This window comes from Medicago sativa, chromosome 1 (assembly GCF_051527215.1).
Source record: "Medicago sativa cultivar Bolivia chromosome 1, Bolivia_mono, whole genome shotgun sequence".
Taxonomy (NCBI): Eukaryota; Viridiplantae; Streptophyta; class Magnoliopsida; order Fabales; family Fabaceae; genus Medicago; species Medicago sativa.
This window is the reverse complement of record NC_140749.1, coordinates 81,667,868-81,683,503: the sequence shown is the minus strand read 5'-3', so window position 1 is coordinate 81,683,503 and position 15,636 is coordinate 81,667,868. Positions and strand designations below refer to the sequence as shown.

The 15,636-nt window shown below is 34.2% G+C and overlaps 2 protein-coding genes and 1 long non-coding RNA gene across 3 annotated transcripts; 2 read left to right on the top strand and 1 right to left on the bottom strand.

Annotated features, from left to right (window-relative positions):
• The first annotated feature begins 615 nt into the window (after nucleotides 1-615).
• On the top strand, nucleotides 616-1,765 carry LOC146958093 (uncharacterized). Its single transcript, XR_015024992.1, has 2 exons — nucleotides 616-1,398; nucleotides 1,506-1,765. It is a non-coding gene; the product is annotated as an uncharacterized LOC146958093 (long non-coding RNA).
• Nucleotides 1,766-5,578: 3,813 nt separating this feature from the next.
• LOC146958092 (glutamyl-tRNA(Gln) amidotransferase subunit C, chloroplastic/mitochondrial-like) lies at nucleotides 5,579-8,335 on the bottom strand. The gene is made up of 5 exons (XM_085741234.1): nucleotides 8,114-8,335; nucleotides 7,983-8,023; nucleotides 7,579-7,634; nucleotides 6,009-6,057; nucleotides 5,579-5,926 (listed from the first exon to the last, which is right to left on the bottom strand). The coding sequence occupies exons 1-5, from the start codon at nucleotides 8,303-8,305 to the stop codon at nucleotides 5,851-5,853; spliced, it is 414 nt and encodes a 137-aa protein (XP_085597360.1). The 5' UTR covers nucleotides 8,306-8,335; the 3' UTR covers nucleotides 5,579-5,850.
• Nucleotides 8,336-8,485: 150 nt separating this feature from the next.
• LOC146958091 (golgi-to-ER traffic-like protein) lies at nucleotides 8,486-15,184 on the top strand. Its single transcript, XM_085741233.1, has 12 exons — nucleotides 8,486-8,572; nucleotides 8,818-8,897; nucleotides 11,417-11,495; nucleotides 11,873-11,954; nucleotides 12,257-12,407; nucleotides 12,848-12,938; nucleotides 13,087-13,170; nucleotides 13,406-13,452; nucleotides 14,042-14,170; nucleotides 14,441-14,525; nucleotides 14,742-14,819; nucleotides 14,959-15,184. The coding sequence occupies exons 1-12, from the start codon at nucleotides 8,525-8,527 to the stop codon at nucleotides 14,974-14,976; spliced, it is 972 nt and encodes a 323-aa protein (XP_085597359.1). The 5' UTR covers nucleotides 8,486-8,524; the 3' UTR covers nucleotides 14,977-15,184.
• Nucleotides 15,185-15,636: the final 452 nt, after the last annotated feature.

The window sequence follows — 15,636 nt, the reverse complement described above, 5'->3', positions numbered from 1 at the left end:
TTCAACATAAATATATTTGTATCACTATATGTTATATTTGGTACCTGCATTGTTGCGTGGTGGTAGTATCATATGCTTATTTCATGTGTGTTACGAATATGACACTTAGTGTTTGTATGTTGTATGATATTTATGCCTAATCATACAATTGTATACATTAAAATAAATTGCTTACGGTTTATGTAATTTATTTTAAGTTAAATGTCTAGATGATCTATATAATTTTAATTAATTAGGCAGTAGCCACAGCATCTTTAATTATGCAAAATTATATATTAAGTGTTTAAGAATATCATAGTTGTGACATTGATGGTAATTAATTATATTGAACATGGTAAATCTTATCCCACAGAAATTTTTGTTATGTTTTGTATAATTAATTAGGATGAAATATCAATTTATATTTTCTAACTTACCCTCAGGAATTAGAAAAAGGAACATAAATTGATAGTTTTGTCATTCGGTTATATGAATCTAATTGAATAAAATTTTAGCCCACAGGTAAATTTTATGTCACTAGGTTCATAGTTTGAAACATGATTTACGTTGGTAAAACATGATATTTGTTTAGTAGTCTCAATTTTAATTATAAGCATGTATGTTTAATTTTTGCAGCTATGCAGCCTATAAATTTTTCTGATTTTAAGTGTGAAATTCCCGAACTAAGGGGTGAAAACTATAAGGTGTGGAAGGAGAGAATTCTTCTTCACTTAGGGTGGATGGATATCGATTATGCTATTCAGAAAGACGAACCACCTACAGTTACTGAAACTAGCCTTCAGGAAGACGTGATCTTTATGAAATGTGGGAGTGGTCTAACCGTCTCAGTGTGATGTTCATAAAGACCAACATCTCTGCTAGTATCCGTGGTTGTGTCGATCAGCATGATAATGTCCAAGCATTGCTTAAAGCTATTGATGAACAATCAAAACATCAGATAAGGCACTTGCTAGCACCCTTATAATGAAGTTTACATCCATGAAGCTTATCACTGTGAAAGGTGTGCGTGAGCACATCATGCAAATGAGGGACTTAGCAGCACAACTAAAGACTCTTGAGGTTGATATGTCTGATTCTTTTTTTGCACTACATTCTGAACTCTCTTCCACCTGAATATGGACCTTTCAAGATATCTTATAACACACATAAGGACGAATGGTCAATTAATGAACTCCTGACCATGTGTGTTCAAGAAGAAGGAAGGTTGACTATGGAAAAAAAGTGAGAGTGTTTTTGTTGCAACTGAAAGAAAGAACATGAATCAAGCAAAACATAAGGGGAAAGGCAAAATACCACCTCAAGGTGGAATTAAGAAAGAATCCAAGTGTTTCTTTTGTAAAAAGAAGGGACACATGAAGAAGGATTGCCCTAAGTTTCAGAAATGGCTTGAAAACAAAGGTAAATCAATCTCACTTGTTTGTTATGAGTCTAATATGATTAATGTTATTTATAACACATGGTGGATTGATTCTGGTTCTACAATCCATGTTTCGAATACCTTGCAGGGTATGACAAGCCTAAGGAAACCACTTCCAAGTGAGCAAGGCATCTATTCAGGAAGCAAGATGCGTTCTCATGTGGAGGCTGTTGGAACATGCAATTTAGTTTTAAGTAGTGGCTTTGTTTTAAATTTGGAAAAGACTTTTTATGTTCCTAATTTTTCTAGAAATTTAATTTCCATTTCAAGACTTGTACCTTTGGGATACTCTTTCAATTTTTATGAAACATCTTTCAATTTGTTTTATAAATCTAATTTTGTTGGAAATGGTGTATTATCCGATGGTCTTTTCTCAATTAATTTGCAAAATAATGCCACTAATAATGTTATGCATGTTCACGCTGGAACTAAACGTTGTTTTATAAATGAGGAATCCTCTATTTTGTGGCACCGGAGATTAGGACATATCTCCATTCAGAGAATCAAAAGACTAGTGAATGATGGAGTACTTGGTACTTTAGATTTCACTGATTTTGAAACTTGTGTAAACTGCATTAAGGGAAAGCAGACTAACAAGTATAAGAAAGGTGCAAAGAGGAGTTCTGAAATATTAGAAATCATACATTCAGATATATGTTGTCCAGATATGGATATACCAGGTCCGAAATACTTTATCTCTTTCATTGATGATTACTCACGATATATGCATGTCTACTTGCTTCATAATAAGTACGAAGCATTGGATGCCTTTAAAGTTTTTAAGGCTGAAGTAGAAAAACAATGCGAAAAGCAAATTAAAATCGTGAGAACTGATAGAGGTGGAGAATATTATGGTAGATATACTGAGGATGGACAAGCCATGGGTCCATTTGCGAAGTTTCTTCAAGAAAATGGGATTGTTGCCCAATATACCATGCCTGGTTCTCCGGACCAGAATGGGGTGTCAGAAAGAAGAAACCGAACTTTAATGGACATGGTTAGGAGTATGCATAGCAACTCAAAACTTCCAAAGTCCTTGTGGACTGAAGCTCTTAAAACGGAAGTGTATATATTGAACCGTGTTCCAACCAAGGCTGTCCCAAAGACACCGTTTGAGTTATTTAAAGGTTGGAAACCGAGTTTGCGTCATATACGCGTTTGGGGATGCCCGTCTGAAGTAAGAGTTTACAATCCACAAGAAAAGAAACTAGACCCTATAACTATAAGTGGGTATTTCATTGGATATGCCGAAAATTCTAAAGGGTATAGGTTCTATTGTCCATCTCATAGCACTAGGATTGTGGAATCAAGAAATGCAAAGTTTCTTGAAAATGACTTGATTAGTGGGAGCAATCAATTTCAGGACACTGGTTCTGATAAAAGTCAAATTGATGCTGAACCGTCCACTTCAAGTGACAGATTGATTGTCATTCAGAGTGCCCCTCAAGATCAAATGGGTATTAGACAATCAATTGTTGAAGTTCCACAAGCGGCCGATAACAATCTAGTAAATAAAGATGTTCAAGAATTTCCAGAAATTGTTGAACAAATGGTTGAGCAACATGATCCTCCGGAAAATGTTGAACCAACATTAAGGAAATCTACTAGAGAGAGTCGAATTTATGGTATGATGTTATGATAGATGAGATGAATTCATTGGCATCTAATGGAGTCTGGGATCTTGTCGAGTTGCCTAATGGTTTGAAAGCCATTGGTTGTAAATGGGTCTTTAAGACAAAGAAAGACTCATTAGGCAACATTGAGAGATATAAAGCTAGACTCTTTGCCAAAGGATTCACTCAAAAGGAAGGAATAGAATACAAGGAGACTTTTTCCCCTGTATCTAAGAAGGATTCTCTTCGCATCATCTTAGCATTAGTTGCTTATTTTGACTTAGAACTACATCAAATGGATGTGAAAACTGCATTTTTGAATGGAGATCTAGAAGAAGAGGTTTACAAGAAACAACCAGAAGGATTTTCTTCTAGTGGTGATGAGCATTTGGTATGCAAGCTTAAGAAATCCATTTATGGACTCAAACAAGCTTCCCGTTAATGGTATTTAAAATTTCATGATGTCATCTCTTCTTTTGGATTTGTAGAGAACATTATGGATCAATGTATATACCAGAAGGTCAGTGGGAGTAAAATTTGTTTCCTTATTTTGTATGTGGATGATATTTTACTTTCTACCAATGATAAAGGTTTACTTTATGAGGTGAAGCAATTTCTCTCTAAGAGTTTTGATATGAAGGATATGGGTGACGCTTCTTATGTCATTGGCATTAAGATTCAAAGAGACAGAGTTCATAGAATTCTGGGCTTGTCACAAGAAGCTTATATCAATAAGGTCTTAGAGAGGTTTCGGATGAAACATTGTTCACCAAGTGTAGCACCTATTGTGAAGGGGTGATAGGTTCCATTTGGAACAATGCCCGAAGAACGACTTTGAAAGGGAACAAATGCTTAATATTCCATATGCTTCCGCTGTTGGAAGCCTAATGTATGCTCAGGTTTGCACACGGCCTGACATTGCATTTGCTATTGGAATGTTAGGCAGATATCAGAGTAATCAAGGTATGGAACACTGGAAAGCTGCAAAGAAAGTGATGAGGTACCTTAAAGGAACCAAAGACTACATGCTTATGTATAGGCGAACTGAAGATTTAGAGGTTAAAGGTTACTCTGATTCAGACTTTGCTGGTTGCGTTGATTCAAGAAAATCAACATCCGGTTACATTTTTATGTTAGCCGGCGGGGCTGTTTCTTGGAAAAGCGCAAAGCAAACCTTGATCGCCACTTCCACAATGGAAGCTGAGTTCGTATCTTGTTTTAAGGCTACATCACATGGTGTATGGATGAAGAGTTTCATTTCTGGGTTGAAAATTGTGGATTCAATTTCTAGACCACTAAAGATGTACTGTGACAATTCAGCTGCTGTTTTTATGGCTAAGAATAATAAAAGTGGAAGTCGAAGTAAGCATATCGACATTAAGTACTTAGCCATAAGAGAACGCGTTAAAGATCAAACAATTGTTATTGAGCATATTAGCACTGAATTGATGATTGCTGATCCGTTGACTAAAGGCATGCCGCCGTCAAAATTTAAGGATCATGTAGAAAGTATGGGACTTGGTTCCCATATCTGATTTTCGTTGTAAGAACGATTTTAGTTTATGAAACTCTATGTATGATATTTTCTCATATTTGATCTCTAAAGTGTATACATTTAATTTTGAGAAATATCAATTAAGTTTGGAACCAGAATAAACATAAATGATATGAGTTTATTCATTAAGTTATATGATTTGGTTAGAGACATAATACATTGTGATACATAGAAGATAATACTCAATTAAAGAGGACCTGTCGCTATGATCCGTGTGTTTTTGTTTCTTATTATTGTAAGTGAAAGAATATGTCGACCAAGTGGGAGAATGTTGGATTTTTCCCTAATTAAGTTATTTATTTATTTAACTAAATAAGTGGTAATTACCCACTAAGTGCACATAGTGGTAATTACCCATTAATCAGAAAATGGTCTTTATTCTTTCCCTTAAATTTAGTAACTGCCCATTATGAGTGAGTGGAGGAGCAGTTTTGTTTTGCACGTTCAGTAACTTCTTGATGGCAGAAGTTATATAAACTTCATTTGTTTTGGCTCCCTAAGCCTAACATCTCTATTCAGAAGACTTGCACCATCAAAGTGAGATTGTGGAAGGTTTAGAAGAGCCTCAACTTCTTCAAACAAGAGCAATGGCTGGAGGTATGCCTTGATCCTTTAATTTACGTTTCCGCTGTTTAAGTAGTTATTTCTTTTGTTCTTTATGAAATAACTTACAAATATTACACGCAGTTGCACGCTGTAGCTGTTCTGCACCGTCTGATATGAAGTGAACGGTCAACATCTGACATTGTGTGAGATTGTTGAAATCCGTGCTATGAATTGGAACCGTCATATCATGGATTGATGGCTGAGATTTGCTACTGCGGCAAACTGTGTGAATTTGCTACAACAGCAAATCCAGATCTCTAAAATTGAGATATGGATCAGCTGCTCGTGATTGATTACATATGATCAGACGCATTTCTATTGTCCAATCAAGTATGGATGATCAAGATTTTAAAAGGTTTTGTCAATTTTGACAAAACAAGCATAAAATTACCTTGAAGAAAGTCTCAGCAGGACTATTGAATTTTCGTGATAAATCTTGTATCCATATATACAAATACATTATCACGCACGTTAAATAATTGTCAAATTATGATGATGAAGATTTCAAAATTTGTTTAAGTACAGAGTCCATATGACCTGATTTCCATCATGAAAATTCAAAATAAGAGATGGTTTCATTTAAAGAACCAAGAAATTCAAGGTACAAGATAATAGTCTTCATGAGTTTCTTTTAGGCAAAATAACTCATCTAAGCAACTCTAGTCCACATTTAGGACTTTTGGAACTTTAATGTAAGGCTCCTCATAGTTTGGAATAGAAGCGAGGATGGTATCCCTGTCAAGGATAGCAATCTATCAGGCACCGTCAGTTGGCTACGCAATATGCCCAATTTACAAATAATGAATAAACAACTCACCGTTGATCAAATGTTTCAGGTGTATTGTCACGCAAATTGTTTTCAGTATCTGCAGATAACATGAAAAAAATTAGAAACTAAAAACTTAAAGCCAAGCCAACAAGCACCAATGTTTTCTACCACTCATTTAAAAAACGTTCATGGAATTAAAATCAGGTGCAGAGGCATGTCAGGAGAGAATCACTTAATATATTAAATAATGGAAATTTATTGTAAGGGCATGATACTCATCTACCCTATTCCTTTCTTCCCTTTGTTTATGATAAAATAAAGTGGAAAAATCGAGCACCCTAGAAAATTTGCTCCTTTGTAAAAAAAAAAAAAAAACGAAATCTCCACTGTATGAAATATAAAATATATTGAAACAAACTTGCACGACCAAGGTGAAGTATAGGAAAGCAACGAGAAGAAAGCAAATAATATGGAACATTTAATATTGATTTGCTATTTGTGTAAGACAGCAATAGCACTGACATTTCTCTGTGAATACAGAATAGATACAAACATGTGTTTTCAGTTCATGAATGAAGGCTACAGCCTACCAACTCATAACAAGGGCTGTTAAAAACCCAAAATCTGAACCGAACTGCTAAACTGAACCGACTTTGCACTAAAAAAAATTGAACCATTTTGTACAGTTCAGCACAAACTGAACTGGTATTTTAAACACAGTTCGCTAACCAAACTGCACCGGAAAGAACAATTTGCACCAAATAGTTCACGAATCGAGCAGTGTTTGACAATTTGTGAACTAAACTATCAGTTATCTCACAGGTCAGGAATTCATTCACTTTCACAAACTGTCTAAAGCTTATATCCTAGATAAAAAAATATTATATTGCAGAGTTACTGACATGCTACAAAGGCTGATTCTTGTCATTTGCAACTTTAAGAAACATCTGAAACCTAAATAAAAGCATCATAATTTATACGAACACTAAATCCTAAATCTGGAATGTCACAAACCTGCGGTGCTTCAGACATGGAAAAAAAATGAAAAACCCATAAACAACATAGTTTTCAGATTTTTAACTGCACTGTTCTTTAGTTTTAGTTATTTATTCAGAATGAATGAATCGTAAGCTACACCTACGTGTAAGAGTTAATAAACTATATATTGTATCTCTTGAAGACTGTTTTCTTATTTTCATCTTTCGTCTATTTTATTCACTTACCTATTTGTGTTTGTAATCTTAGTCACTATGAGAATCATAAGGTTGAAAGGTCTTGTCCATTTTTTATTTCAATGATGAAAAAGCTACAGAAATTGCTACATGCTAAACAAAAGGAAGTTTCAAGTTCTGACACAACTACGTTGAGTTAATAATATATAATTAGTTCAGTTCATACTTTTCTGGTTCAGTTTCGTTCGGTTTTCTACTTCTACCTGAACCAAACCATGAACAACTAACATACAATAAAATTTAACAACATAAGAAACCATCTCCATGAAAATATTTGTATTTCAAAAGTAAGGTTCGGTCACATGAAAATGTATGCAAACAAACATTAGAGAAACTCCAAAACAAGGATATGAAATGAGAAATTAGAATATTGGTTTTGAGAGCACCTGCTCTTATGGAGGGCTCAACGCTTTGGAGGTCAACACCCTGCAGCTGTCCAAACCTGACACACAAATCAATCTAAATTTGAAGTTTTGGTACCTTTAGAAACAAAATGTTAAGCCTCGTGAGCTGTCACATTTCGACAAGCAAAATGCAACACAATATCAAACATCGTACAAAATACACTTTCAATTTAGTTTGTTTTGCATTAATGAAACATCCATGCTAACAAACATTGGACCCAAACAACATGAATCCAGTGTTGGAATAAAAGGTGGGTGGAAGGGGTATTTTAACAAACAGGTGGTGGGCTAACACTGAGAATCCAGTGTTGTTCCTCAATTATCCTATCATAAAATTACTATAAAAATAGCCAAATAAAATAAAAAGAGTTTTTTATTTCACGTACCAGCCAATCACCTGCTGAATTTTAGGACCAAATTCTTCAACCTGGAATAACATGAATCACCATTACTATTAGAAATTTTAAAAAAGAATATTTCTAATTTGAAAAGGAAAAAAAAAAAAAATGGGAATAACCTCAGTTGGGGTAAGAGAGATATGAGCTGTTTTTGCCAAATGAGACACATTCGGAGGTTCAAGAGAGGAACAACAATTAGTTTTTTTTGAAGACAACCTACGAAACTGTAACAACTTGTGTTGGATTTTCGGATTCGACAATGATGATAACGATAATGGTGTTCCTCTGAGTAACAACACTTTGCCACTCATCTTCCTTTAATTCTACAAAACCCTTATCCCTCTCAATCTCAATCTCAAAACTCTATTAACACGTTGTTTTATCACCGGTTTTTTTAATTTCCAATTTAGTCCCTGAAGAAATTGAAAATTCTCACAGAAGTCCTTCTATAAATAAGATACTTTTCTTTTTTTCTTCTATTCTTTATTCTTCCCTCTTTTGCAAAATCCACGGAGAGAAATTTCATCACCATGGCGCGGCAGAGATCCAAAAGATTTGAACTTCCACCCGCTGATGAGGTACCCAAAATCTACAATCCATTAATTTTGTTTCTTCTTTATTCACATTCGTTAAAAAATTACTCTTTTTAATTAAAAATTTGATTTTTATTTATTTTTGATGTAGTGGTTTTTGGTTCATTGATTGAAAATTAATTTTGTGGGTTATGCTTTATGTGTTTTCATTATTGTTTTTGTTTCTGGGTTTTGTTATTGTTGTTGTTGTTATTGTTGAGGTTTTTGATTAAATATGGTGTGAATTGCAGAATGTTGAAAAATTGGAGAAAGTTGTGAAAGATGGAAATTGTTATGGAGCTCAACAGATGTATAAATCCATTAGTGCCAGGTTTGAACAATTTCTTGTTGTTACTTTTTACCAAGTTTATGTTATGTGTTTGGGAAATGTTAACCAGTGGGCACTGGTTAAGGAATCAAATGTAGAAAGTCTAGCATTGGAACTTGTGCTGTCAACTCATCGAAAGTTTAAAAAGTGTTATTTTTACTTTGAAATTTCCTCTTTTAGTTTCCTTAACCAGTGCCCTGGGGCACTGGTTAACAAGACCCTCTGTGTTTTTGTTCTCGAAAGAATGAGGGAGTGGTGGCATAGGATTTTTGGTGTAAGTGTGTTGAAGAAAGAATGTATTTCCTACCCTAGGGACTATGACCTCCTTTTATAGTGCTCCCTCCTAGAGCTTTTGGTGGGTGCCTTCATGTGGGCAGACATCCGGTGGGCCGTGATGTGCTCGCTCAGTAAGCACTTGGGCTCCTCTGGTCTATTGTAAAAACCTGATGCCTGTGCTTTGGGGAGATCCCACGATACTATGGGGGTTGGGTAGCTCAACTGCTTTGAGCTAAAGGTTAAAGGAGTTCGAGGTCGTGGGTTAAAACCCAGACGAAGGAGTAAATATTAATCGAACAACGAATTACTAACATATACCATTAAAAAAAGGGTCATGTTAACTTGTGCCGGGCACAAGTTAAGGAGCTTAAAATGGAAAGTCAAAGCAACTTTTATATTATAAATACAACTTTTAATGCATTGAATGCACAATTTCCAAGATTTTTTTTCTACATTTAGCCTTTTTAACTTATGCCCCAAGGGCACAAGTTAACATTTCCCTTAAAAAAAACAATCCCACAATACTGTACACAGCCCCCCAAGCGTCAAGGCCGAAGGGCAAAGGTGCTCTGATAGTCCATGGGTACTGACCCTACCGTACTGTACAGCTCTATTCTTCAACAGAAATTTTTATTATGTACTCTTCATTTTATCTTCAATGTGAAAGTTATAAAATTGTAAATAATTAAGTTTTCCATAGTTATTTCCTTTCATCTGCAAGTACATAGTTTATTAGATTAACTCAGGAAAAAAGTTACGAATTTGGGGTGGCAGATTAGTTAAATGTGAACAATAGTAGTTTGTATTGGTGGTCACTCAGAGTCAGAAGGACAAGTACAGAATCAATGCTAAAGATTTGATGTAGATAATAGATATACCCTAGATTTTTGTAATATTTATGTTCTTTTTTGAGCTGGACAGTGCAGTTTCATGTAGTGTAAACTTTTGGAAACTTTGGTGAATGCTGAGTTATAGGAGGTATTTCCTTATGGACAATGTTAGGACTTTGGAGTATTTTCTTATGAACCGGTTTAGAGTTTTTGGAGGCATGAAAAATGCAGGGTTCTTCACCGTTATACATCGTATGTTGTTATTTGGGGCAAATTCTAGGGTGCACAAGGTGTTTAGGTTGTGCACCAAGCTTCACTTTTTTAACTGTAGATTTATATTATTCCCACTACAGTTATGTTAGATCATCTATAGCATACCCCTTCGCTCCAAAACCCAGAAACCGTCGTGACCATCTACTACTGTCGCAGAACCAGAGCTACTACACCTCCAACCAAAGACCCACCATTCATCCAATCTGCTGCCATCACCCCTACCCCCTTTACGATTCACTGTCCACTTGTAATACTAACATCATCCCTTGATGATGATTGAAATGACACCCGCTACCGTATCTATATAACCTAGTTCGCTGGTAATATTCACAATTACCAAAATTGAGTTTGAACTATTTGCTTTGACTGCGCAGCAAAGAATTCAACACAGTCACATGCAAAACAAATGGTTATGCTCATTGAAATAAAAGTTATGCATGTTGCTGAGAAAGATATTGTTATGATGTTTTATAAGTAAAGCAAATAAAACAAAAACTAAGGAATAGTCAATAACCATGTAATTTTAGTTTCGAAACATCGTGTTTCTGTAATTCGTTTCTTATAAATCACACCAAGACCACAAGTCAAATTGTACCTCATAATTATAATTTATAAGCACCCTCCAAAGCATAATTTTGTTTCTGTGATGTATTAGAAGATGAAGGGCTTGATGTGGAGGTGGAGGAAGGAAACGGCGGAGAAAGAATAATGATGCAGAGATAAATTGAAACAGTGCCAAAGGGGAGAGAGGAAAGATATTACAATTCTTGATAGAACTCATAATTGAGAGAAAAGTATAGAAAAGTGAAATGGAAATAATTGTTTATGATTGAATTGTTGCATCAAGTAGTACATTAAGCGTATACAGTCAATTAAACCAACTAACTTGTAACTAATCTAACTAATATGTAACTAATTTACATCTCTAATAGGTATAGAGGGTATACCATTAATTTTGGTGGAGTTTTTTTTATCAAGGAGTTTAAAAAGGTCTTGCACAGTACAAGACCTATGCAATTTATGCACGGTAGAAAGAGCCGTTATTAGGTGCTTATAATTGGTTGATAACTGAATCAACTGATACATACTGATCAATTAAGTTGTAGAGAGTAGAAACTGATGTGCATACACGTTTTATTGCAGATATGTAACTGCTCAGAGGTACACTGAAGCATTAGATATCCTACATTCAGGAGCATGCATTCAATTGGCTCATGGGCAGGTTCTACTACTTTCTATTTTGTTGTCTTTTGAGATATACTTTAATCAACTTTATGATCTTTATTAGCCATGTAGGAGAAATTGTTAGTTTTTTCATTGTTGCCTTATGACTTGGATGGACAAAGCTATCTGGTACATTTTCTGGGACACCTGAAAGCATAGGTTGCTAAAAGTTACTTGCTTTTAGGAAAAATAAATGAATGAAAAAGTGATCAAGAGAGAAAGGAAAGGCACAAATGGAGGATCCTGAATCCTTTTGACATTTCTATCCAAATTTACATTTAGTTTTAATTTTTAACGTTATGATAAAAATATATGCAAATAGTTTTAACAATTGACAAACAACAAAGTTTAAGTTTTATCTTCTATTTATCTAAGGTTACCTGTGGAGCAGAGCTTGCTTTATTGTTTGTGGAGACATTAGTGAAAGGGAAAATTCCTTATGATGATGAAACTCTTGGTGCGTTCTTATCCTTTCTTTTACCCTTCAATTATTTATCAGTAGTTTATTTTTTGAGCCTGTGATGCAATGCAAGTTATTTTCTTTTTGTCCTATGGTCACTTTAGAACACTTGTATATTCTGTTCTAACTCCGTAATTTAATCCCATGAGATTTTTAATTTGGTGATTAACATGTATTTGCTTTTATTATATTTATTCTTCAGTAATTTTTTTTTTTTTTATAATCTTATTTGGAGTATATAATATTTGGTCACAAAACATTCGTTCTTGTTACTAATTACTAATAAATTTTAATGGCAGATCGTCTAAAAAAAATCTATGAAGGATTTCCTCGGGTTCCATTGCCACAACACCTTTGGGATGTTGATGACATGCAGCAGCTTTCAGAAAACCTTGGAAGTGCAAAAACACGTGTTGAGGGCTGCTCCTCATTCTTAAAAGCTGCTATCAAGTGAGACTTCTCAAAAATTAAAATATTATAGATTATTCTTTGCTTTTACTGCACCCTCGTTTGTTGAGTGTTGTATGGCTGTCAGACATAATTTTTATAAAATCATAAGGTTGTCTTGTTAAGCCGACCCTTAAAAAAATACAGAGTTCAGTTCATAAAAGCTATAGAAAGATCCTTTTGATATCTATAACACAGCATGTGTTCTAGCATAGAAGCTCCAAGCTTGTAGAAGTTCAATTTAGGCTTTGTAACTTTTGTTGGAATTACAGTGTGCTTTTGTATTTATGCTTCATAACACGAATTATGTAATGATACTTAATTAAATAAGTCTCTTTCAAGTGGTATGGAGCCTTTTACAAGTGAGTGGTATGCTTTTGTATTTATGTGCAATTATTTGTACCTCTTAGCAATATTTCTGGCTTTGCTGCTATTTTATCCAGGTGGTCTGCTGAATTTGGAACAAGTAGTAGTGGAGCTCCAGAACTGCACATTATGCTGGCTGAATACATATTTTCTGAAAGTCCTGAGGTGGTATGTTTCATAATATTGCTTCTAGGGAATCTTCCTTGTTGCTTCTCTTGAATTCATAATATGTATAGATTGAAAAGATTCACTTATATTCGAAACTATTACGACCTTTGTTTGTGTAAACGAATGACAATTTGCTTTTTACATGCAGGATATGAATAGAGTGACGTATCATTTTGTGAGAGGAAATGATACACAGAAGTTCGCTTCTACACTAGTGAACTTTTTGGGCAAGGTTAGCCCCCTAACTTTCTTATATTTGGTTCAACTTTACAAAATTCTGTTGAGGCATACCAAACAATTTTTGTCTTACTTTTTATGCTAAAACTTGGTTCAATGTGCATTATGTTTTGTACTTTATATAATACTATTCGTCAAACTAAATTCTGGAGTTAACTGGCATTATTCATTCTGTATTTGTGGCATGGTTTTTTTGGAAGGTTCGCTGATATGCTTTTCAAATATTGCAGTGTTATCCTGGTGAAGATGATTTGGCCATTGCTCGGGCTGTTTTAAGGTAAAATCGTACAAGTATTTGAGAACATAATTTTCACTTTGGGATTCCCTGATATTATACATATTGTCATTCTTGGATACCCAAGATAATTTATGCTTATGATACCTAAATAACCATTTATACTAGGATGAAATTTAAGTTTTTGCTTATTGCATTACAACTTTAGTTCATAGATACACTCAGCGCAAACTTTTTATGTTTCTGAATGCTTTTTCACTCGGCTTAAATTCATTTTCTATATTGCACTATGTGTTAGCATCAAAGTGTATTGTAAAAGTAAATGCTTCCTGTTCAGATCATGGAATGCAAGATTAGTATATTGTTTCTCGTAATATGAAAAACTTGAAAGAAATGATAGCTATCATCAGATCTGCTTTCTCGTAATATGGATGCATGCATTGTTCTGAACAACCCTTCACTAATTCCGTTTAGCGGGTATAAGGGCACTCATCATCTGTTTTCTGGGATGCTAATTTACTTGTTGAATTTAAAATCCTTGTGTTCTTTGGTTGATGTCTTTGACATTCAATTCCATGCATATGTCAACAAAGGTTTCAAACTGAGCAATTGCTCATTTCTTGCGTGATAGGTATTTATCTTTAGGTAATTTGAAGGATGCAAACATACTAGTGGACGAGATAAAGAAGCAAACTGAATCTACGGAGATTGAGTTTCCAAAGACAGACTTGATGCAGTTCATCAATTTTCTGTTGCAAACGTGAGTTGTCTATATTGTTCAATTGATAAATTGATTAATTTGTGTTCTAATCAATAGGAAAGAGACATTTTGCATGCTTTGAAGATTCTTGCTTGTTTGCTCCTTAATCTCATCTGTTACCAGATACAAGAACTTCCCTTCACTTCTGGTGTGAAGTGCTTTAATTATTTTAGAAATATATGGCTTTATTTCTTAGAGTGGGAGAAAATAAACAATAATTAAGCTCCTTAATTCAATACCTTTTTACTTTATATTTTTTCTTTGATGCAGGATGGAGAGAGATGCTTTTCCACTTTTTAATATGTTGAGAGCAAACTATAAACCAAGTATTGAGAGGGAACCTTCCTTCAATGAGGTCAGCTAACTTACTATCTCAAGTTGTATGCTTTATTTTCATCTTTGTTGTTGGTAGGTGACAACTATCAAATAAATCCACAAATATATGGTATATTTGTATGCTTCTATGAATTTTTTGACAATCTTGTGTTATTATCTTATGATTATTTTTCTATTGGCTTGAAAATTAGAATTCAACAGATGTTCTGTATTTGACATGTAAATTGTGATTTAGTTGCTAGACGAGATTGCGCAGAAGTTTTATGGCGTACAACGAAGGAACCCCATGGGGATGTTTGGAGATATATTCAAGGTAACACTAACTATTCATACTTTTCAATAAGTTTAATTTAGCAACATCTTTGCTCTTGCAAAAGCACATACTTTTGAATACGAAAAAAAAAGAAGAAAAAACTCGCAATTAAAGATTCTACGTTATTCTTATTATGCAGTTGATGGGGGCTGAGTAATGACATTCATGTTCGAGACTCTACTGATAGAACAACAACTTCTACAGAAGATTCCAATAATTATAGCACTTTTTTTTCATAGATAGAGCAAATTCATATCAACAAACAAAATCCTTGTGTAATTTATTGATAAGGTTTATTTTGATGAATACATTATGATTTGTAAATGCTGATTTCACAATTTTGATAAGTACTACCCGTTTCAAAAGTATTTGCTTATCAATCTGCTGTTTTAAGTGCACACTATTATGAATGAATGTTATAGGCAAAAAAGGTTCAGAATGTCATCAAATCATAATTTCAAGTACACAACTGTTGATATTCATGTATGTGTTGTGAGTAGAGATTCTCTCCATGAAAATCTTTTAAGAAATTGCCATCTTCATATTCCATTACTATGATTTTAGTTTATAAATGTCCAATTAATTCACCAATTTAGGAACTGTGTGTTTTCTTTTAGTATTCTTTATACACTCAAACTATAGTAACGAATATCTCTAAATGGGATGATTATTACTCGTGTTGTGTTTAGATAGATACCGATAGAGAGCATAAAAATTAAGAGTAGTAGATTGTTGTTTGCAAGACCTAGAGGTGAAAAGAACCAATGACTGCAATCAAACTAAATTATCAATATTAATGTTTTCATCAGTAGTCAAT